We start from the raw sequence: 23,790 nt of genomic DNA, 5'->3' as shown, positions 1-23,790 counted from the left end.
CACAATAACACCTACCACTGAGTAGTAGTTGTAGATAAAATAAAAAATAAAATATAAAATGCTATAAATTGTAAAAATATAAAATGCTGTTAATATAAAAAGCAACTTAAGAGCAGTCCTTGCAAGATTTAAAAAATGCAGATATGTATATGTAAATATATGTACAGCAAGTGTGACATGAAGCAGCAATCCAGTATTTTACTTCATTTTCTTTGGGACTGTTTGGCTTTAAGCCCAAGAGTGAAGATAAGAAAGACTGTAAATATGAACATCTGTTAGGAGGTTTTTGTGTTGTTTCCTTTAGTAGTTCTTGGTGCAGCGTCCCCACAAGCAAGATACTGAACTGGTTGCTCAAATGATTTGGTTTGTTTGACAGTGAAACCTCACGATCTGAAAATGTAACAAAGTTTTGGTTCCCAATAGAACCTATTCTACCAGTTGTGAAAACACCCAAAGATAATAAAAGTGCATGGCAATGAGTTTCTAGCTCTTACATTCAATACAGGTCAAACAGACGTTTGGGTGGCAGAGCAGCTTGGCTGCAGACCTGGAGGCTTTCAGTTCAAATTCCACTCCCTTCCTTCCCAGGGATAATCAAGGGGGCAGGAAGGGCAGGAAGGCTATCCAGTATAATACGTCTGCCAATTCTGTGAGCACGCAGCTGTGGAACGAGTGAGGCTGTGGGGCAAAGAGAGGTGCCAAAAGGACAACAACAAATTATGTTTTTTTTAAATGATGCAGGAGGGTTTCCAGATCTGACTTTATTTCAGATGGGTGCCAGTGACTATAAAATCTAAAAGTCCAGTTCCTTAAAAAATATTCATACAGGTTTAACTTTGTGGTTGTAAAGTGAAGAAATGTCAAACAAGAAATACATCTTATGCTATAAGCTACCACAAAGTATTGTATAACTTTGAAGTGGAAGATAGATGACATGGTTTTCTAATTTTTTTTTTTAAAAATTAAAAGTTAGTATGACAAGAATTGAGCACTGTCATTCTGAGATATTCACCACCCAATCTTGAGTTGGAGTTATTTTTCAAAGAAGAATGAGCAAAATTCTTGAGATGTGCAAACCTAGTGGAGATACCCTTACAAAAAAATGCAGTTTTAATTCCACCAAAACTCAGAGGATTGAATACATAATTAAATGTATTACATGTTTTGAGCTCTTTTCAGAATGAGCTCTTCAAGAACCTCCTGTCACTTTAAACCCACATAAGCTGCTGCTAGCCACGCCCCACACCTCAACGTTTTCACTCGTACGTGAAAATGGCTGCTAACAGATGTGCAATTATACAACTGTATATCTTTGAAAAGCAGAGGTAGGGCCTCCTGCAGAAACAAGAATGCAGCAAGTAGTTTGTCAACAACAAAACATTTGTCTTTTCCAGCAGCCATTGTACGGCAGTAAAACCAGCTGACTAAATGTCCTGCAGTTCTGCTGGGGTTGCTAGGTGACGGGCAATGCCGGCTGATTTGTGACGTTACATATGGAATACCAAAAACTTCTTGCCAAAAAAACATCTGGATGGCCTTTTCAAGCACTGGAGGCAGTTGAGATCCAAATGGAAGTACAAAAATATGCAAAATAGTAATTTTGCACAGGAGGTCCCTTTTAATATCAACAAAAACATCACAATATCCACTTGCTTTTAGTGATCACACAAACCCGGCTGCATCCTCTAAGGAGTTATTCATATTTTAGCAGAGGGAAGTCACTGCATATAACATCAGCCGGCCTGGCACAGCTAACCGTTTCCGACAGCTTTTGCTGGGTCAAGACTGCAGTTGACACTTGGTTAAACACTGCCCTGCCATAGATACTCATGAGCTTAGCTTCGGATTTATATCTCAGCTTTGGATTTCCCCTGCTGGTTTCACAGCTGCTTTACTGTTTTGTATCAAGCTTGATTGGATCATATCATGCTTTAATTATGCCCCCCCCCCCCCCCCCCCCCCCCCCCGCAGCAGCCGAGTCGCATCCTTGTAACTTTTATTTAGTCTTGTCTCATCACAGAACAGGACACTGTGTCACAGTCACTGCATTCACACTCTTTTATTCAGGTTGACAGAGAGCGACAGCGCTGCTGTAAGCAGATTTATGTTTGCTCAAAGTGTCGGTAAAACCAACAAATTATGAAATCTTGCCTCTGCTGGAGTTTCATAAGTTGCTTTTGAAATAATAGACATTTTTATGGAATAATCAGATTTAAAGGATTCTGAATTTATGTCCCAGATTTTGGAGAAAAGAAAAATGTCTGAACAGGTTTTTTGACAACTTGCTGCTGTAAATGTTCTGTAAATGTTCCCTTCACATTCAATTAAAAATGCTCTGACACTTCGAATGCAGGGGGTCCTCTGACATGATGCTGACTGTTATGTTAGCACCATTTACCAAATTTAAGAGATGTGAAAGGCCAGAGGCAGCTCGAATGTGCAAAAAGAAAAAAAAAACTGTTTATCAAAATCTGCTACACTTATTTGATCCAAAACATTGGAAGTAAAAGTCTTGCAGGTCAGCATATCAGATCTGTTTCCCAGCAGATGTTACAACTTTAAGGGTAGAATAAGCTCTGACGAACTGATGAGATGCATTTTCTGAAGAATAACCACTCTGCACAAGTGGATTGCAGCTCTTTTTCATATGTCCTTGCTTGTTAGCCGACTGAATAATTCAATAGCAAGGGCCAAACCAGAACAGTGTCACTTTGAAGGATTTACTGAAGAGAGTTGAAGACGTCGTAGAAGACAAAAGTTCGTACATTTTGATGGAATCATCTGGAGTCTTTCTGCTGAAAGCTACTGAGATTGAGATACAAATGGGGATTCTGCCTCAAGAAATTCATTTCCTGAGCAAAATAAGGAAGTCCTAGATTTCTACCTATGGAAAATGTTAAGAAATATGAGGTAAAGGAGATAGGGATGAGGAAGATATGTACAGGGGAGATCTGGGTGATGTATGAAGGATTATTGGTGGAAGCGTAGAGATGCAGGATAAAGTTAAAGATGAGAGAGGTAGGAATAAGGCAAGGTGAATAATGTCAGTATCAATGAGGGACAACAATCTGAGGGAGGTATGTTTAAGAGAGGATGGAGGTTGGGATGAAGAAAAAGGGGGAATGAGAACTGAGGTTAGTGGAGATGAGTAACGACAGAGATGGATATGGAGACTAAAGGGAATTTGGTAAGGAATATGAGTTAATGACCCGGGACTCAGTGCAGATGTCCACCGGACACCATGTACGCGTAGTCTGTGTCACACAGTAAACTGCTTGATGGAAAACAGTGTTCACATCGAACTGTTTTGTATGCAACACCAAGCTAATATGGTAGAGAGTAGAGGGTGGTCCCATCATACTCTCACAGAAAAAATATTTGTCCAATCCTGGGAAAGAGTAAAAAACAAAATTTCTGTCCCATCCCACTCACGGTAAAATGGTTCCTACTCTTGTCTCGCTCTGGTTGTTTTTCTTCGTTTAGTCTTTAGGCACTAAATTTTATCAGATCATACTACTGTAAAATGAGTTTATTTTAATCTTCAACTAGTAACAGCGAGCTATCAGAATCGTCGCATCCATGTACAGTAATATAAAGCATTTTCTTCCATAATAAGCTCAGAATCATATCTATGTTGGAACAAAAGTGTATCTACGTTTTCTGGATTGAACATTTCCCAACAAAACTGAAACTTTGCTCAGAACTTCTTGTTGCTAGCAGCGTCTTGGCATCTGGCACCAGTCCACCTGACCTCTCCAGAAGTTGAGAAAAGACTGGAGGGGTTATCAGCTTAATCATTCATGTATTGTAGCATATGGGTTTGATGTTTGATCCTCCATTGCTCTTCTTCTTTGAATTCCAGCGGAGTTCAGCCAGCGGAAGCACTGTGGGTTTCTGGGTCATGTAGTTCTTTTAAGCACAGGCTAAGTTAAGAAAACTAAGAAATGGCGGCACCTGTCATGGCAGTTTTGTCTATTGTATCATTCCCGTTCCCGTCTGCTCCTGTTAACTTTTTATCCTACTCCTTCAAAATCATGTGATTAACAGTAAAATTTAATCCCATCCTGTGGGAATCTAGAAAAAATGTCAGCCTGAAGTCGAGCAATCAGCCTCAAGAGCGCATGCCATGACTGCCGCTCTCTGCAGCAGTGACAGGTGTGCAGCGGCTGCCCACACACATCAGATTTTGACTCTAACATGCTACTCTCTCCTTCTCCATTATGCTTTTGAATGTGATTTTACCTCGGAGCATCTCAGGTGTGTATGAGTAATCCCCTTTTCTGCCTTGTCGTGTCTCTTCCAGGCCCCCCCATCATCTCCAGTGATCCAGTTCAGTACGCTGTCAGAGGTGAAAAAGGAGGGATCAAGTGTTACATCGCCAGCACCCCCCCACCTGATAAGATTGTAAGTCCATCCTCTGAAGCTGTAATCTTCTCTAGAGTTGCTTGACCTCTTGTGATTGCATCTCCCTCACAGGGAATCCTGATCAAAGCTCCCAGCTCACCTGGAAAACACTCTCGCTTTAGCTTGTGTCACTAGGTGTAAAAGACAAGACGGAGGCGACATTGTTCTCCAAGAGTGTCACTAATATGTGAGAACAAGCTGTTTCTCCTCTATAGAGGAAGGTGGAACTCATGAAAACAGCTGCTGAGGTGTGTGTTTGAAGTCAAAGAGGAGACGCACATCCTCCTGTTCAGATCAAACTGAAGCCAGCGCAGCAGAGAAGATTATAACAATTCAGATACAGCTTCCAAAATGTTTCATTTTTAAGTGAGATTGGATGAGAGCTGTCAGCCCTATTACCAAAAATTATCAAGTGGAGAAAATCGTTTTAACATTAAAAAAAAAAAAAATCTTGACATCTAATTTGCAGCTCTGCAATAAATGATAACCAATTTCCCACAAATCTTTCTTCCTTTCCTTTGCCAGTAGCCCAATGCTGAAAGTAATGACCTCTACAGATGTAGTTGGTCATTTGGAACGCTTTTTAAGCAGTAACGCCTCAGTAAGTGCCGCTGCAGCATTAAGGGAGGCTAAAGTAATTTAATTAATGGAAAACAGAGTAGCTGCAGTAAGCACTAAAGGGCACCAGGTGGCAAATGTGAGTGGTCATTACGAAATAGCTGTTTGGTCCACATCCTTTGCCAACTGGAAGCAGAAGTGTGTCATTTCCATAATCTAGCTTTGAACTTTTGCAAAATGGAATTTATAGCCATTAAATACTGTAGATTCTGTTTAGAAATGTACATTTAGATAATATTCACCCCTAGATATGAATTGCACTGTGTATAGCAATTGTAAAAAGTAAATTTTTCCAGTTTGATGTTTGCATAGCAATAGCTCCATCCCTTCGACCCACATTTCAATGTCCACCTTTATTGTAATAACTTCAGAATATTCATAGCTTTTCATACTTTTTAAAAAAAAAAACTTTCATTCAGGTGGACTTTTCTTATGATATGTCAAAAATGAAAAAACAGGTAACCTTGAAAAATGTGCCTGAGGAATATAAGCAACTTCATTAAAAAACTGTTTTCTACCTGACACATCTGAAGAACGTGCCGCTGTTTTTCTCTAGATGTTTGGACCAATCTAGTGTCTGCAACTTCAGTGACCAGAGAAACAGAAGGAGAAATGACCAAAGCTCTGCACTTTGCTCCATTTTCTGCACCCTCTGCACATGGTTCACTTCTGCACTAGAACTCCAAAGCAAATTGTAGACTCAGACAGGCCAACCAGAGCTACTGCAGCTAAATTTCCATCTGTTTTTGGTGTCAGTTTGCCATTGTCCTCTCTTCAGTGGCCCTAAACATCACAGATGCAGAAGTGATCATGGAGATCATGGAAAATATTTTCTAACAGTCATTTCCAGATGTTTTGTCACTAAGTTATGAACAAAATTGTGAAAGACAGCAAAATGATCCATCCAAGCCTTTGGTTTCAGTCGCAGGACGATAGCTTTATACTTCCACATCTCAACAAGATTTGACTCTCTAACAAAATGATTTGCTAAAATATCAAATATAAAAGAGCATATCAAGTTCACCATATCTTCTGTCTCTGCTTTGTGTTTTTGTGTATGCAACATCTCAGTTTTTCTCCCCTGTCTGCATGTGACAAACAGCGTCTTAAAGAATCCAATGTAATTTGTTCTGCTGCTGCCAGACTTTGTCTACCTCGGCAAACCGTATTATCACAGAGAGGCGATATTTGCTTGGTTTAGCCATTTTTGGAGCAGATCTTCCTTCGTGTGCTGATTGAGAATTAGATGTCGTTGCAAATTCTGGACTGCAGAGATCCTGCTAAGCAGATAGCTTTGTAAATTTGCCCCCACAGCATTATAAACAAAACACAATAAGTGAGGTTGCAAAACCTAAACGTTGTAGATATCAGATACATCATGGCATCATTTATCAAACCTCAATAAAAGAAGAATGACCAATACAGCGTTGCACTATGAAATAGTTTATGTTCTGAGGTCCACTTGAATGCAGGAAGCTGAAATTTAAATGTGGTTTGTGTTTGAAAACGAGCTCTGAAAGAGATCAGTGACTCTGCTGACCCGACAGCCTCGGCCGGATCCCTTCAGCCTTTAGGAACTTTGATTCTCCGTCAGCTCTCGTTTTTGGCTGGAAAAATGTACCGCTCTCTGCCTGAGGACTACAGTCTTCCTGCTGAAGACTGGGTTACCAGAAGGTCAGATACATAAGAGGTTGATGCCAGAAAGTCAAAAGTTCAAAGTGGTATTTTGAAAACATTTTTAAATATTAATGGAAAGTGTTGCAAAAAGATATACCCCTGGAGTTAGGATTTCTTCACGCTTAGTTTTCAATAAAAGTCTGTTTGCTGAGTTTTGTACACTGTGGAGCTGATAAATTGAATTTTAACTTGAGACATGTGAAATAGTTAGACTTAATAAGGCAAATGCATTCTTCTTCATATTATCCTCTGACTGCAAAATCAACTTGTTGTTGCAGATTACTCATAAAAAATAGATTACCGTAATTGTGATCCAGGCTGTCACATTTTTCTCAACTCAGTATGTCGGTCGAGGGTGCATGGATTAAAAGGTATAGACAAATGATGAATAGATGAATAGATGTGTTGTGTTCTTCTAAACAGCTAGCAATTCGTCAAATATTCTATCCCTACTTCCAATAATTAATGTGAATGCTTCCCGTAGAAGTTTTGTGAGGGTAAAAGGAAAGAAAGCTCCTTGAAAAACTGTTTATACAGCCTGAACTTTTCCAAATTTGCTCACTAATCTTCTCAAACAAACCTCTGAGGCCTTCAGGGAGGGGAAGGATTTATACTGAGATCAAATTACACACAGGAGAAGTATTTACTTTCCCTACGAAGCAACATCTCAAAGCAACAAGTTGTTTGGGATTCATTTTGTGGTATCTAGGTAAATGAGTTGAATACAAATACAAGCCACGCTTTTGACTTCCATTTGTTAAAAAAACTTGTTTTTCTATAACTTAAAATCCCCCCAAAAATACAGTAAGGTTCTGAAAGTAGCTCAGGTGTGACTTTAGTTGGAAATCCCTCAAACTTCAAGCAACATTACCTAAGTATCCATTGTTTAATTTTGATGTATTACACAAAGTGTGTCTTTGTACTCCTGTATGATTGAAAGGAGTGCCTCTCACATTGCCTTCTTGGAAATTTGTAATTTAATTTTCTCTTCAATTTTTCAGAATAAAATTGGATTAAGCTAGTTTTTGTTTTGTTTTGTTTTTTCCTTTCTACCTCTTCCTGGAAATCACTGGAAGAAATGCTTGATAAAACTACAATTTATTCTGAACTGAATGTTTTATAAGATCCTGGCAGCGTAATATGATATTGAAACCTTTGAGGGGAAAAATAGAGCAATCTTTAGCAGTAACAAAAAGAAGCAACAAAAGGAAAAAAATAAATCCATTATTTCAGTTTGACATCTAGAATGAGTGAAGAGGGCTGTGGGGGAGCAATAAATTGAAATAAGAGGAAGAAGGATTGAGGGAGAGTAAAATTTTGTACCTTTCAGCGTCAATTATCCAATTGTGCAGCGCCGACGTGACAGAAATCAGAGCTTTTAGAGCGATTCAGCCCCCTGCTGCACTGCCAGCGAGCCCGGAGCGTATAATGCGATACGACATTATAGTCCAGGCTTAATGCAGAGACACGGGGACTCATAAAATATGGAGTGCAGTGCTGTGTGCGTGCTTGTGCACGTGTGCAATGAGGCAATGACAGACTCAGAAACAGCAAAAAAAAAAAAAACACAGACAGACAGAAGCGATGCAACATAATTATTGTTAGAAAGAGAGATTTAGAGGAGTCGACAGTACAGACAGACAAAAGGACGCATTAGATAAAACTGTCATGAAATAAACGAAATATTGGCGGGATTTTGGATTTGTAACTCAGTGAGTCATCTTTTTATTTTTTTCAACACCATTTAAAAGGAACATAGGCCTAAAATATGGCTGGATACATATTTGATGCTGTAGTGCTCCATATTTAATATGCTGGAAATTCCTCCTTGGCATATTTTAAGTGGCAAAACCTGCTTGAGATTTTAACACCCATGTACACCTGCTACACCGTGTTATCTGCGTTCTGATTCCTTCATGAGGAATTCATTCCCTTTCCAGTTCGGGAAGTTGCAACATGACAAATGCAGGTGTAATTAACCTTTATCAGTACCAAACAATCAGTTTTTACATCTCTGTTCTTGACCATGTCTTTCTAGATGTTATTTTTTTTTGTAGTTATCAATTCTGGGGTGAAGTGAAATTAGCATTATTGATCTTCTTCGAAGGAGCTGTGTTCAAACTAGATGTTTTTGTGTCCCAATCTGAAATCGGTTTGGTTTTGTTTTCCACAGGTTTGGGCGTGGAAGGAGAATGTTTGGGAGAAGGAAAAAGGCACTCTGATGGAGAGGTACACAGTGGAGCAGAGCAAACCCCAGGCCCAAGGCGGCGCCGTCCTCTCCACCCTGACCATCAACAACGTCATGGAGTCTGACTTTCACTCCCCGTACAACTGCACCGCCTGGAACTCATTTGGACCTGGAACCATGATCATTACCCTGGAGGAGAAAGGTATGTTGGATCCAAACAGTGCTTGCTTACATAAACAGTTAGATCCTCAGCATACAGAATTAAAACCTGTTTTCAATCTTCAGGATGTCCAGGATTCACCGAATGTCACTGTATCGCAGAATTTAAAAATTAAAATTATTTTCCTGTATTGGTTACTACTTTAGTACTGCATGCTTAGTACTTGTGAAATTTGGTTTTGAGTTTCATATTTGCACCAGAATGATTCCTAGCAATCTGCTGAATTTTACCTCTGCCACTTTCTCTTACTGTAAGAGAGAAAGCAATACTTCTTCAGTATTTTCATGAGCTTATCATTAGCATGTACTCAAAAATCAATCTATTTTTCCCTGGTAAGTTTGAGATTATCATAAGAGGGCTCTGAATCCTGAGGTTGATGTTTGATTTTGTTTGTAGGCATTTAAATGTCCTCTATAAACCCTTTGCACAATTTGGAGATGTGTGCACACCTGGCTGCAATAACTGAGGTTACATGTGGTGGCATCAAAAAAGACAAAAGACTTGGACATAAAATATATATCGTATTTTTAAAATATTTTATATTAGGCAGCATTTTGCAGCTCAGGAAGTACAGCTTAGAGTCACATTTAGTTGAAATAATTGCTCTAGTTAGTATTTAGTTTCAGTTTGTTGCTACTTTAGACAATGTGAGTCAATTAAAGAAGAGAAGAAACAAATACTGGTATTGCAAATCTAATTGTTCATAGTATTTGATCATGTTTGCACAAAAAATGTCAGTTCAAATTAAAGTTAGACTAGTTACACTCTAATATTCTATAAATGTTAGATAGAAAACGTTGATAGAATATTAGAATGTTCCATCTACTGTGTGGGACTCAGAGATTAGTTGACTTTTTTCTTTTTATCAAAGATTAAGACTGAGTCAAAACTGTTGTGATAAAGCAAAGAATAAAAACTTTAGTTTTAACCAGTTCCCCTTAAAACAGATGAAGTTGTGTGACTCAGAAGGACCACTGCATGTTCCTCGTCTTTTCTTGGTGGCTGTTGTGTTATGAAATCTCAGATCTTACATTATATTAGAGAAAATGGTTTCTCCATGCTCTGTCAGTCTGATCCTGCTCTTATTCTCTGCGCCACTGCTTTCCACAGGCTTTAGAAAATCTACCAAAACATCTCAGAGAGCGACAGAGTTTTGGATTTATTCTTTACAGACGTCCACTGAAAGCGTTTTCATCCCCTTGTCTGACGAGCGCGCCTTATCAACATAACCAGCCCTCAGAGATTCGGCTTTGAGCGAGGACACAAAAAGGATTTTCCCTTAAAACTGAGCAGCGTCCTCGTTAAGTTTTTGTGCAGCAGTGAAGCCGCAGCTGTCCCTCAACCCCCGACCCTTCTTCTGCTTGTGTTCGTTTCAGATATTGTTCCAGTGGGAATTATCGCCGCTAGTACAGTGGGCTCCTCCATTCTGCTGCTTATGATTCTGCTGGCACTCGCCTTCTTCTTCTACCGCCAACGCAAAGGCAGTGAGTGGAAAATTGTGTTTTTTTAATGTTTGTTTATGGACATGCTCACACTTACTCTGCCTGTCAGTCTTTCTTTCATCAACAACCCCTGCTCTGTCATTTTTATGTTACATGAAGTTAATGACATATGCCATCCGCACAGCATTTTATTCAAATGAGATTAATGAATATTCATGTTATATGGCAATCGGCCTTAAATCGCCCACTTTATGTTTTCATTTCCTTTTGCTGACATTGACTTGCTTGATATTCTCTTGCCACTTGCACACGCAGGATAAAGTAGCGACATAAATAAGAGCTCTGAAACAAAAGCTTTTAAAGGTGAATGGCATTTAAATCATGAATTTCTATATGTGTTATTTCTATAGCCAGCGGCAATCCAATTAGTAATTATGAACACACACCACGCTTCGTCAAACCAGAGATCTAAAAGCCCTGTTGTGGCTTTCAGATGTTTAATTTCGAGCTGCTTCACCGGAAATGAAGAAACAGGAAAAGACGCTGAAGGTGACTGGCAGAGTCCCCAGAGGGATTTTCAGGGGATAAAAGTACATACTCTGGTTCAGAGCTGATAAACACGGCTACAGAAGAGATTTTGTTCAGAAAGAGAAACTCAAACAAACATTGTCGTCTCTGCAGATAAACAGTCTCCTGTTTGTTGTCTGCGATGGAGCTCGAGACTTCACAGATGGGAATCTTTTCTTTTAAGGTTTCTGGCAGTGGAAGGGAGTTGCTCATGTTGGCAAACACTGAGCGTTCACTTGTGTAGACTTGTAAAGTGCAGTTCTTCAAAATAACGAAACAATATTAAAGTCATGAAGATTTTTTTTAAACAAAATGTGATGCTTAGTTTGTAATTAGCAAAGAAAACCTATAATTCTGAAAAGAAATATTTAATTTCAGCCTCAGCATTAGGGACAACACCATTAGGGACAACGGTGTTGGGGTCTGGAGGGTTGCTGGTGCCTATCTCCAGCTAACGGTCCAGCGAGAGGCGGGGTCACCCTGGACAGGTCGCCAGTCTGTTGCAGGGCAACACAGAGACAGACAGGACAAACAACCATATACACACACACTCACACGTAGGGAGAATTTAGATAGACCAATTAACCTGACAGTCATGTTTTTGGACTGTGGGAGGAAGCCGGAGTACCCAGAGAGAACCCACCATGTACAGGGAGAACATGCAAACTCCATGCAGAAAGACCCCGGGCCGGGAATCGAATCCAGTACCTTCTTGCTGCAAGGCAACAGCTCTACCAACTGCGCCCAAATCTACTTCCATTTCCATAAACAAACCATCTCATATCCATGTATTTAAAGCTGTAGTATGTAACTTTTATACGTTTTTTACATATCTGTTAAATATATGTATAAAACTGTTAAATATATAAAACTATATATAAAACTGTCAGTTTTATTCTGACAGTGTAACGTGAGACAGATAATCTGTGAAAAGATTGATCTCCTCCACTTCCTCCATGGACTGCTATTGATGTCTGAAGAAATGCACCGCCCTGACCAAAAACAACCAATCAGAGCCAGGAAGAGGGGGTTAGTGCTGTCAGTCAACTTGATGTACCCACTGCTCAATGTGCTAATGGTGAAGAAACAAAATACTGTTACAGGAAAACCATTTATCCACTATTATAAATGGGCATGCTAACTAGCTTTAGCATTCACAACAGTCTTGGGAAGATGCTGAAGCGTAGCAGAGAGCAGTGGTGAAGGTTAAACAGCGCCACATGGAGGATGATTGACAGCACTAAGACCCTCCTCCTAGGTCTGATTACAAATATGTTAATTTTTTTTATATATAAAAGTTACATACTGCAGCTTTAACTGTTGTGTCTAAGTAAATATTTTTCATAGTTAAGAATTTTGATGCATTTTAACAGAAATCTTCCAAAATAAATATGATTCAGTTTTGGGTTTTATTACTTCTGAAACGTTTACATTACACCATATTGTGAAACATTTTTTCCCAGGTCGCCGAGGTGTCACACTCGGTAAACCAGACATCAAGGTAGAAACAGTCAACAAAGAGACCCACAGCCTGGAGGAGGAGGCAGCCAACGTCTCTACAGCAACCAGAATGGTCAAGGCCATGTACTCCGTAAGTAGACTCCCATCTGAGTCACCGGGGGCGGCGGAGAGGAGACATACGGGTCATTGGCCTTAAATGTACAAATACACAGACAATCAGGGCGACATGGCAGGAGGGGCTCACACACACACACACACACGCACACACACGCGCACACACACACCAAAGAAAAACTGAAAGCAGAAATAATCTTAAATGTCACACAAAGATAAGTATTCTGTTGAAAAACCACAACCCCCTTTCAAAAAAAGAATAAAAATTGCATCTAGTCAACATCTTGTGAAAATATTCACACTAATTTACATGCAATAAAACAACAAACTTTAATGTATTTTTGGGAGATTTTACAAATACAAGGCACGGCATAATCGGGAAGTGGAAGGAAAATCCATGGCTTCACGTTTTGTAACAATAAAAATCTGAAAATGTGGCATGCATTTTTATATAACCTCTTTGCAGTTCCACATTTTCCAGCAAGTCTTTGTCAAAAACATCTTTACCAGCATTTCACATCTACAGATGAAACTTTTGGTCCATTTTTTCAAAAGCTGCCTGGAAAAGGAACGAAAAAGCACTTTTCAAGACAGAGTTTCAACTGAATTTTTATCTGGACTTTGACTAGGCCATTCTCCAGCTGGATAGTTAGAGTTGTGGGCCAGGTGGAAGGTGAACCTCCATCACCAGTTGTGACTGTAGGCTTTAACAGTGGCTTTCTTCTTGCCACTTCCTTGAAGACCAGATTTTGAAGAGTGTTGACTAAAGAGTCTTGTTCTGTCAACAGATTCTCCCACCTGAGTTGTGGATCTTTGCTGCTCCCCCAGAGTCTCCATAGGCCTCTTGGCTGCCTCTTTGACTGATACTTTCCTTGTCCTTTTCCACAATGATCTCCCTGGCCTGTCTGCTGAACTCCTCAGTCTTCATGATGCTGTTTGTTCACTAATGTTCTCTAACAAACCTTCCAAAAATAACGATTTATTTAGTGGTATCAAGGCAGAGGTAATAAAATACACAAATGCACACAATACTTTCCAGTAACTTCAATAAAATATTTTAAATGCACAATAGATTCTGATATTTGCTGTAGTTACAGACCACATCCACCTTCTAAAAATGTTTTAAACTGCCTAACCCTTAACCCTAACACCTAATATACCTTAATATGTACTAATGTTGACAGTGGAAACTGTTTTAGCACTACAGCAGAAGATATCCTGTACAATCTTCTTCATCTCCACTCTTGGAAAGTCAGCCAATCAGTAGCAAGGAAAATGAATGCTGCACCAGGATTGGCAGCTTTACAATGCGAGCCGATGCCGTGTCAAGTCGCGTTGTGCTGAAGTTTTTCAGCTTCCAAAGCTGCATGTTCTTTTGAATATTTTAGATATTCTGTCCTAAAAAGTCCACGAAGAGGCAAACTTTTCCACAAAAAATTTGGAGTTTTGTTCCTCAGAAAACTCCTCATATTAGTTAATTTGTGAATCCTGAACCAGAAGTAGATGGGGGAGCGCTGCAATGTGATAAATGTGAAAATTCTCAAATATGAAATTCATATTTGCATACTAATGAGGTACTTGTGAAATTTAATACTTCACTAGATGTACTTCTGTCACTGTTTCATATCATCATCATCATATATGCTGTCGTACCCACTAAAGCTCCCATGAAGACATAAAAGACAAACATACACCCATTCAATCAAAAATACACACTCACTTTAACATTGTGCTCCTTTTAGAAAATCTGTGGATGAACCGGAGAATCTAATCGGCGGCGCCCCTTTGAGAAGGTTTCAAACCGCAGCCCAGAAGCGTTTATTCTCCCCACAACTCTAACCGTTTCTCGTCTTTCACTCTCTTGGGATGAAAAAGCTGAAACTCTGTTTTCCTCTTCCCTCCCTGTCGTCCTCTTCCTTTCCTTTCTTCACCCTCCCTCTTTCCGTGTGTGTGTTTCGTTGTTTGATGGTTTAGTTTTTGCCCTCTGTTTCCCTCTCTCCCTCCACTCAGCCATTCAAAGACGACATGGACCTGAAGCAGGAGATCAGGAGCGAGAGCGACACGCGGGAGGAGTACGAGCTCAAGGTGAGATGAGTCAGCGAAGGGGTTTTCATGTGCTGACTCCAGAGGTTTTCAGGAAAACAATTATCTGCAGCATCTTTGGCATCATTTCCTGCATGTTGCATGAGCTTTGTGGTCAAGTTCATCTCCCAGTTCCTGTAAGGTCTTGTTTTTCCTGCAGCACAGCATTTTCAAAACCGGTCGAAAGGTTCCTGTTTGCAACAACAAAACTTTTATTTATCATGACTTTTTAAACTGTGCTGGGAAACAAAATCCCCTTATCTTAACAGTGTTTGTTTCATAGAAAGGTTTTTCTCAAAATAGGCCTTAAATATTTAAAGCCAAAAATGATTCTGCAGTCTAGTACATCATTGCTTTTCCTTTAATATTCTAAGCTGAGCTTAACATGAATACATATTTAGTTTCTTGGAAATTTTATATAAGCTTTCCCATTGTGGTCTATGCAGAAGCAGTATTTGTGACTATCTGAACATCTGTGGACCAGAACATTGTCCAGAAAAAGACAAAACAAAAATTATGGCATAAAAATGTATCTAGAGAGTGAGGATCATTGAGTTTTGTGTCTGTATGACATTCTACAAACAGTTACTTCTCTAAGATTATATAAAAACATTAAAAATTGTTCCATTGCTTCATTAAAACATTCAAACAAACATACTCATTTTTTCTTGATTCATTTGATTGCTGTTCAACAAAAGCCTGTTAATCAGTCATCAACTGGAATCAGACGTACTGAAGGAGAGGAACATCATAAATGTATAGGGAAAGTCAAATAAAATTTATTTTTATAGCACAACAAGGCAGTTTAAAGGGCTTTATACCATAAAAACATCATGCCGTCACCAACAAACTGATTAGAATTGCTTTTCCCAGATGTCTGAAACTTTTCTGTTTCTTACGACTGATGTATCTCACCACAGGATCCAACTAATGGCTACTACAACGTCCGAGCCACCACCCACGACGAGGCGCGTCCCCAGTCCCGTGTCGTCCACTACCAGGGAGAGTTTCGCCCTCCAAACCCAAACACCGGGCCAGGCGGCGCCACATCCGGAGGACCTTCAGCTGCGGTCAGCGGTGCAGTTCCTCCCAGCGCGGTGCCAGGCTCCAGGGCAGGCTGCTACGACCCTCGCCCGCCCTCCAGGATGTCCCACGCTACCTACGCCCAATTCAACACCTTCTCTAGGGCGGCACAGAGGCAGGAAGCTCCTCCAAATCCTGCTCTCCCTTCACCCGGAGATTACCCCGGAGGAGACTGTGGCCTGCTGGACAGCTCAACCCAACTGCCATACGACAGCTACGGATATCCCTCCCAGTATCCCAGCTACCGCATGGGCTTCGCTCCTACCATAGAGGAAGGGCCGGCCTATGAGATGTATCCGACGGGACAGGGGACCGGGTCGGGCCCGGGAACGGGACAGCAAAGTCCTGAAACAGGCTTGGCAAAGTACGGTAGCTCCACTCGCTTCTCATACTCGTCCCCACCGTCTGACTATTCCCACAGACACACGCAGAGAATGCAGACTCACGTGTGAGGAAAAGCCGACGCGCTTTCCTGGATTTGCTTTTGGCATCAGCAGTGTTTTCACATCCTGTGTAAATCCTCCCGTTCTGTGCGTGGATCTTCAACAATCCGTTCTCCATTGACCGCATGGAAAACCTTTTTATTTTTAACAAGAATATGACTCCCCAACATTTAGGAAAGAAGCAATACATGCAGAGTGATCTTCACCCTGATTCACGCCGGCCTCCTGTCTGTTGTGGTTACCCATCAACAAAAACAAAAGCGAGATTCACAATCAGGAGATGAAAAGAACAAGAAGAGCACTTTGCCAACTTGGACCACCTCCCCTCACACCCTCCTGTCTCTGTAAATAATGTGAAATTTGGGCCATTTTAAAGTTATATTTCTTGTATAAAGATATAAACAGCAAACCTCTCAGCAAGCCAGACTTTTTGCATTTTCTGACTTACATTGCTGAACACAAATCCAGACATACAACCACCTTTCTTTTAAATAAATGCATCAAAGAGTCAGCTTGGACTATAAATATAGCTGACACTTTTCATTAAAACTTACTTCATGGCTTTTTTTTTTTTTTTACAAGATCTACCTTGATTTGAGTGGGACAGTTCGTCTGAAGTGATCAGATTGCCAGTTCCTATGTGCCAACACACAAAAAATAATTAAATGGTGTCTTTTCTTTTTCAAAGCGTGGACAATGAGGTGCTCCGGGTGACAGGATATTGTACAAGACAAACGGAGCAGTAGCAAGCGTCTCTTTGCTCCTTCTCCCGCTCATATTGTGTTTCTGTCATCATCATCCATTTCTATACCTAATATTTCACCTAAAGTCAATGCTATAGATAGTGTTTGTGAAACAAGGTGTGGTGGGAGCACCTTTTCATTCCATACATTTCTGCAATTTGTGCAAAAAGATACCTCCCCTATCTTCAAGTGTTAAAAAAACAAAAATGTTCCTCTCACTTGCACAGTAGAATAGATTTTTTTTCCATATTTATACTGAAGCATATGAAAAAAAAACAAACAAAAAAAAAAAAACAACGGCATTCAGAAACATTTTATAATATTTTTATAAGGAGTTGTGGACCAAAGGTTCAGCATTTTGGGTGACACTTTTTAACGTGTAACGCGGCGTTACGGTCGGAAACGGTCCGAGTTCCTTTAAAATGAAACGGTTTTTAATGTTGTAGGCTTAACGTAGAAAACTTGAAGAGCTTCACCTCGAAATAACAAGTATCCAGCTGATGCCTGCTATGGATATATTTGTTTGGCGTGAAACTCTTTCTTTGACTTCCTGTCTTCTGACTGGACTGCCTTTTTTCTAAAGCTGGTGACGACATTCAAAACCACGGGCGTGGAGCGAGCAGCTGCTCGATTGGAGCAGCCCTGGTAACTTGAGAAGCAGCGAGAAGGTTTAAATGTAGTCTAACATATCAAAGTGAGGTAGAGAGGGTTCTATCTAGCTCATATGGTACTTTGTACTATTTGTAAGTATGCTGATTTCTTTCTCTGCAACAGAAACTCTGCTGGTGTCTTATGTCTAAGATTTTTCATCGTGTTATGTCAGGTTTTGGTGTGCAGATCTGGCCTTCAGAGCAGAACTTGGTACTCGAAACTTGAAAATCTGAGGGGCTAAATCATGCAAGTTCCTCTCCCTCCTCTAAGTTGTGCTCAATGATGTTGTTAAGCTGTTAACTGTGAGACAGCTGTTCTCTGTTAAACATATAGCGCCCTCTACAGTTAAAAGAACCCCTTGTAAAGATATGTAAAAAGCCTAATTATAAAGGCATATTTTAATTGTTGTGGCATAATCTCAGTTTGAAAATATTTTAAAAATCCATTTATTAATTTGAGTACATATATTACATGAGAGAAAAATATCCAGAATGATCTGGATTCCCTTTGCTCTACTTGGTGAGACATTTCTGATCATTTGGCCATGTTCTTTTGATCATTATTCTGCTAAAAGACCCAATGACGACCTCTTTTCCATTTTTTTGGCAAAGCCAATCAGATATTTATTCAGAATATCCTGGAATTTCAAAGAATTCAAAATGCCATGCACTTTAAAATTTAGACAGTGAACATTCCCACAGCATCACAGTGGGAGGAAGTTTTCTGCACATTTGTTATTCCTTTCACATGAGACCCACTGCGAGCTGGTTGCCAAAATGTCCAAAGCACTTAGTCTTTAGCATTTAGCAAACTCTGCATTTTGACATTTGTGATGGTAGGACAGAAACAGAAACATGTTTTCCTGCATGCCTCCAAAACAACAAAATGCCAGTTAGGTTTCCTTTATTGTGGAGATTTTTTTTTTCTATTACCTCCCCCAACGTCATAGTTCATGTTGACAAGAAAATCTTGGATGCTTGTGCAGCACTGTTTGGTCTAGTCCAATTTTGAGGAGTGTTTACATGTGATGTCATAATTATATCTTAGGCAAAAAATAAAAAGGTTATGGATAAATACTTCAATAATCCCAGACACCATAAAAAAATATGCAGTTTTATTTTTCAGGAAAAATCTGAAAAGTTTTATTTATTTTTCTCTGCTTAAATGTACTTGAATTAAGTTTTTCGCATGACCCCGATTTCTTAGCAAAAATCTCTGGATTGCAATTTTCTTACACCTCAGTGAGGTGTTGGTGTCATCTCGAACGGGTCAAGGCATTTCTTATTATAGTTTCTAATATCAGCTATTAAACCCCTCAGGTCTAATATTAGAGCATTTAAGCTTTTTGTATACTAAGTAAATGGAAAAACAGATTGACTTTTTCTTATTTTTTTTCTTGCCAAAAAGCCCCCCCACTCCCAGTGGATTGAAGTTATTTATGTTTGCACTCGGCGCTTAATGAGATTCGACTAAACTGCTCTCTTCATCATCATACCAACTCAACACGTCATATTTTATGGCGACAAGAATTTGTTTAGCGGAATACAAGAAAAGTGTGTCAATAATCACGATCCCCATGTTATAAGCTTCCACCACATTAAGTTCGCTTTTTTTCTGGACGAACATGAAGACAATAAACCTTTCTATTGCACCCATCAGGAATAGATTCTATATTTCATTTAATACCTTTCCAAAAGTTCCCATCCTGCATGCTTCACTGAGCAGGTCAATTTAAAAGGGGCAGAAAGCAATAAGGAGTCACTCACTTGTATCTGTATTCTACATTTTGGAGCAGTTAAAAATGATTGTGCATTAAATAAGACCCCTGGCTGCAGAGGCTATCAGCCACTCCAGAAGTAATCATTGACTGTTTATATTTATCAGTCGCCCCATCAACCCTTCATGGTATATTATGGTAATTGTCTGCAGAGGGGCTATAAAAATGTGTTTATAGCTCTTGTTTTCTATAAAGGCAGAGAAAGAAAACCACAGCCACGCCGGCTTGTATCTCAGAGGCAACCTCGTAGCTCCAAGGTCACGATGTAAACCATTTCAGCTGGGGTAGAACAGCAGGTGGAGCTGCGTTTTAAATTTTAAACTGTTATCACCGCCGTGGAACTGCACACCGTAATCTATTTACAGCCTTTTTACAGAGTTGTAGCTGAGCAGTATTTTGCATCTGACTTGCAATCTTGTTACAACCTTGCGGAAGGATGAGTGAATTTGACAGAGAAGGTGCTGAGGCTGTTGCACGCATAGCCAATTCATGCAGGTACTTGGGTATTACCTGTGGTGACAGTCTGTTGACATTACAGTTCATATAAAATGTTAAACACACACGGCCGATGCTTGGGTACAGCAGTGGAAAAATAACTACAGGTGCGTCTTAATACATGAAAACAGCATCGAACCGTAGCTGAATTTGAAGGAAATATGGACACATTTACCTCATTAGGTTGTTTTTCTGTCTTTCTTTTCTATCCTCCATGTGTTTTTCTCTGTGCAGTGTGTCCTGATGGTTTCTTTCAAACTTGCTGCCATGTGTCAAATTAAAAGCCATCTGCCAGCTTCCAAATGTCAAAGTCAAAACAGAGAATGAAATCACATGAATAATCGCAAACCTTTCTCTTGTTGCTTTCTTCCAGATTTCCATCATTGCTTCTATTTCTGGTGTCTGTTTTATAGAATATATAAACATTCATGAGTTCATGATATTCACTTTGTTTTTCTGATTTATTTTTATTTTAACCAAATAAGTGTAAGTTTTGTATTTACTTTGTGATACATCACCAGTTGAAGAATGGACCCGTCCAAAGTGTCTTTCACATTATAAAACACATTCTTTGTTGGTTCTGATTTAATTAATCAACTCATTAAAAAAAAAAAGTTGGGTATTGAACATCTGTGGCCTAAAGAACTTGTCAGTCATGCTAGAAATAGCCTGAAGTCGGTCTCAAGTAGGCCAACCCAGACTAGGACCGGGCCAGACCCATGCTGGGCTGAGCTGGGCTGGGCTGGGCTGGGCTGGGCCGGCCCAGACTGTCTGCAGTCTTGACATCCAGTTTTACTGTGTGAACCTTTCAATGAGTGCCAAAAAACCCATCAACTGAGCAGACATGCAAATGCAGCAGCAGTTTGTGTTTATTCTGACTCTGTGTCTTTATGTGTGGATAGATTCAGACAGACACACGTGTTTTTGATGTCCAACTTTAAAGATGCGTGCGTGTGCGTGGGGGTGTGCGTGTGTGTGTGTGTGTGTGGGCAGTATGCAACCCAAGTCATTAGAAACATGTTTGGACCAGTGGAGAGAAGAAATTATGGTTTGACTGATAATTTCATATTTTGGCCAGTCACTCCTGCAGGTATGAAGGAGACCATTCCTGACCACAAGGATAAAGAAAATGAAGATTTTCCTCCTAGGTGTAATTTTTAACAGCTCATGTTATTTGAGTAAAATATTGTTGCTTTAAGTACAGTTTTTGTTCAATATCTCATCATGATAAACCTTATTTTTAACAGAAGAAGCCTGTATGATTTGGCTCTTTTCCTTGTACTTCAGCTTTAATCATATTTTTTTATATTTATATTCAAATATAAGACAAAACTGATACCTACAGCTAACAACTATCGCTGTTTGGTTGTGATGCAGATAACAAGAAAACAAAACAAACATGTTGAGGTGAGGAGAAGTTTAACCAATGGGTTAATACATCGATATATTTTGATGTGTTATAAAAAGGTTTAGGGTTAAAATTTGATATTTTATCTGCCTTTTTGTGTAATAAGAACAGCTAAGTCCTGTATTTTTACTTAACATAAATGCTATGCAAATGCATAATTTACTAATGAAAATGCTAAATAAACTCATGCTGTACTGTGCTGTCTGCACTGGCGAAGAGTCACTCACATCGGCATGCCTAATGCTTGAAGTGCCTGTCAGAGGAGGATACTTGGACTTTATTTCTGATTAATTCAGTTAAATAAACCACATGTTGGTTCTCATATCTCTGCATAGAGAATTGAACCTTCATCCCAAGATGGCCGGGAAGATTTAAGTTAACAGTTAGCACTAGTTAACACTAAAACTGCATTTTGTCTTGACCAAATATTTTGATGTTTGCTGAATTATCCGGTGTTTTTTTTGTAAATCGAGTTAATTTAGAGATCTATGTCGCACTTTTCAAATTAATGATATTTTTTCCTCTCATTTTAATTTTAGGAAAAGAGCCAAATCATAATATTGATTTCTTGGAGAGAAAAAAGTCATGATTAGTTTTAAAAGTCATACTGTTTGTCAGTCAAACCCTAGCTGAATGGTGGACAGATGTTGAACGAGGAACCGTTTGGCCTTTGATTACGTGTAAGGAGTCAGAACAGAAAGCTTGTTGCTCATCTGGCTGCAGAGCCTGTCTGCTCTCTGCATGAGGGAACAAGATGATGTTCTGCTTGACGCTTGACGTTGAGTGTCTGATTATCACTACAGTGAGAAAGAATCCATGATGCACTTAAAACTGCATGGAGACAGAGAGAGTTATGAGGCAGATAATGAGTGAGTTCAATCAACCGTATATAATCTTCATTCTCCAGTTCTTGATTTGTATCCCTATATATTGTTCACGTGAACTAAGTTTTGTTCGGTACTAGTATATTGTTTTTGTTCAGAAAAAAAAATGTGTGAAAACAAACTTACAAGATACTGAAATATTGTTTTTCTTTCACGTTTTCTGTCATGTTTTTGTTCAAATTCAATGTAATTATTTTTTCACGATATAAAGAAAATAAAAGATGACACAGTTTCATAAGAAGTTTGCAAAAGTCTTTTATTCAGTTTGCAATTAATGAACTCATTCTGTGGCTAAATTAGATGATAGAATAATCAACTTACCAGAAAAATATAATTAGTGTTTTTTATTCCTGAAATAAAATGCTAGGAAGTTGTTAGTTTAAGAATTTTATCTCAACAAAGACAGAATAGCTGAAATCATTCAAGTACTGTGTCCACGTCCTGTATGGCTGGATTAGTACTTTTTCACAGTACTGTGAGTTTTTCAATAAAGACCTTTGAAATTTGTGAAATTCTTGAACTTCATTACATCATAAAAACATCTGACAAAAAGATATAGCAACACAGACGCAGTAAAGTTTGTGGAAAACAAGATTTCTGACTGCATCAAAACTTTTGCCCACAACATGTTTTAATAAAAGTTTCTGTATTTCACATGAAGTTTATTCAGGTCAGGCTGACTGCACTCAAACACATTGTTAGGAGTTTCTGGAGTTGAGCAGAATGAAGGAGAATGTAAAAGTGTGTCTAAGTTTAGCGCAGAAGTATTAAGGAGAATAAAAAGCTGTTTCCCTGAATTTGAGTTCAGCGCATACAGCCACAACAAACACCTGCAGAGTTTCTCTTGTTCCTTTCATTTTTTCCCTTTGTCTTGAAGCACTGCTTTCTTTTTCTCTAATATCCATCTCTCATTTATTTTTTATGAAATGCTTTTCTGATTTTTTCTCTCCAGCTTTCCTCTAACCTTCTCCCCGTCTTCCTGTCTCTTCTTGTTCAGTCACTTTTCAGGGTTTTCCTGAAAACATCGGTTTTCTGCTTCTAGCATCTTCTCATCTCACTCTTTCACCTCTTCTGCTTCTGCATGTCAGTACAGATTCTCACTTTGCCACATTTTCATGACTCTTTCAAATTTCTGTACAGCTTTTCATCCATTAGAGGAGCTCTAACCTACTTTTCCTCAGCTTCACCCCCACCTTTCTCATTGTCACTTCTCTGTTCTCACTTCCTTCTCACATCTTTCTCTCTAACCTTTTGTTTTCTTTGTTCATACTTTCTCCTTTGCCCTCTGTTAACTTCTCAAGCTTTCTGTCTCTAATCTCATGTCCATTTTTCCATCCGTTTTTTTCATTTTTATTGCTCAACCTTAATTTGTTCCCCTTTCCACTGTTTTTACTTTCCTTTTTAAACTTTTTTCTGTTAAACCTCAAACTTCCTTCTAACTCCCCTGCCCTAATAAATCATTGTTTTGTCTTTTTAGTTTCACTTTTACTTTTTTTCCTCAGACATATTTTCAGATATGTTCTTGATGATTCT

General features: G+C 39.2%; 1 protein-coding gene across 2 annotated transcripts in view; it reads left to right on the top strand.

Annotated features, from left to right (window-relative positions):
* Positions 1 to 21,388, top strand: part of kirrel1b (kirre like nephrin family adhesion molecule 1b) — a 107,617-nt gene extending 86,229 nt beyond the window's left edge. Inside the window, exons 10-15 of one of the 2 annotated variants that reach the window (XM_032566026.1) lie at positions 4,304 to 4,404; positions 8,873 to 9,089; positions 10,484 to 10,591; positions 12,580 to 12,707; positions 14,702 to 14,776; positions 15,694 to 21,388. In XM_032566026.1, coding sequence (XP_032421917.1) covers positions 4,304 to 4,404; positions 8,873 to 9,089; positions 10,484 to 10,591; positions 12,580 to 12,707; positions 14,702 to 14,776; positions 15,694 to 16,308 — 1,244 coding nt within the window. In that variant the 3' untranslated portion in view covers positions 16,309 to 21,388. Of the gene's footprint in view, positions 1 to 4,303; positions 4,405 to 8,872; positions 9,090 to 10,483; positions 10,592 to 12,579; positions 12,708 to 14,665; positions 14,777 to 15,693 lie in introns of both variants that reach the window. The other variant, XM_032566025.1, reaches the window with a different exon arrangement.
* Positions 21,389 to 23,790: the final 2,402 nt, after the last annotated feature.

Source organism: Xiphophorus hellerii, chromosome 6, assembly GCF_003331165.1.
Source record: "Xiphophorus hellerii strain 12219 chromosome 6, Xiphophorus_hellerii-4.1, whole genome shotgun sequence".
In the NCBI taxonomy this organism is placed as follows: Eukaryota; Metazoa; Chordata; class Actinopteri; order Cyprinodontiformes; family Poeciliidae; genus Xiphophorus; species Xiphophorus hellerii.
The sequence above is the reverse complement of the archived record's forward strand: the minus strand, read 5'-3'. Positions and strand labels throughout refer to the sequence as shown.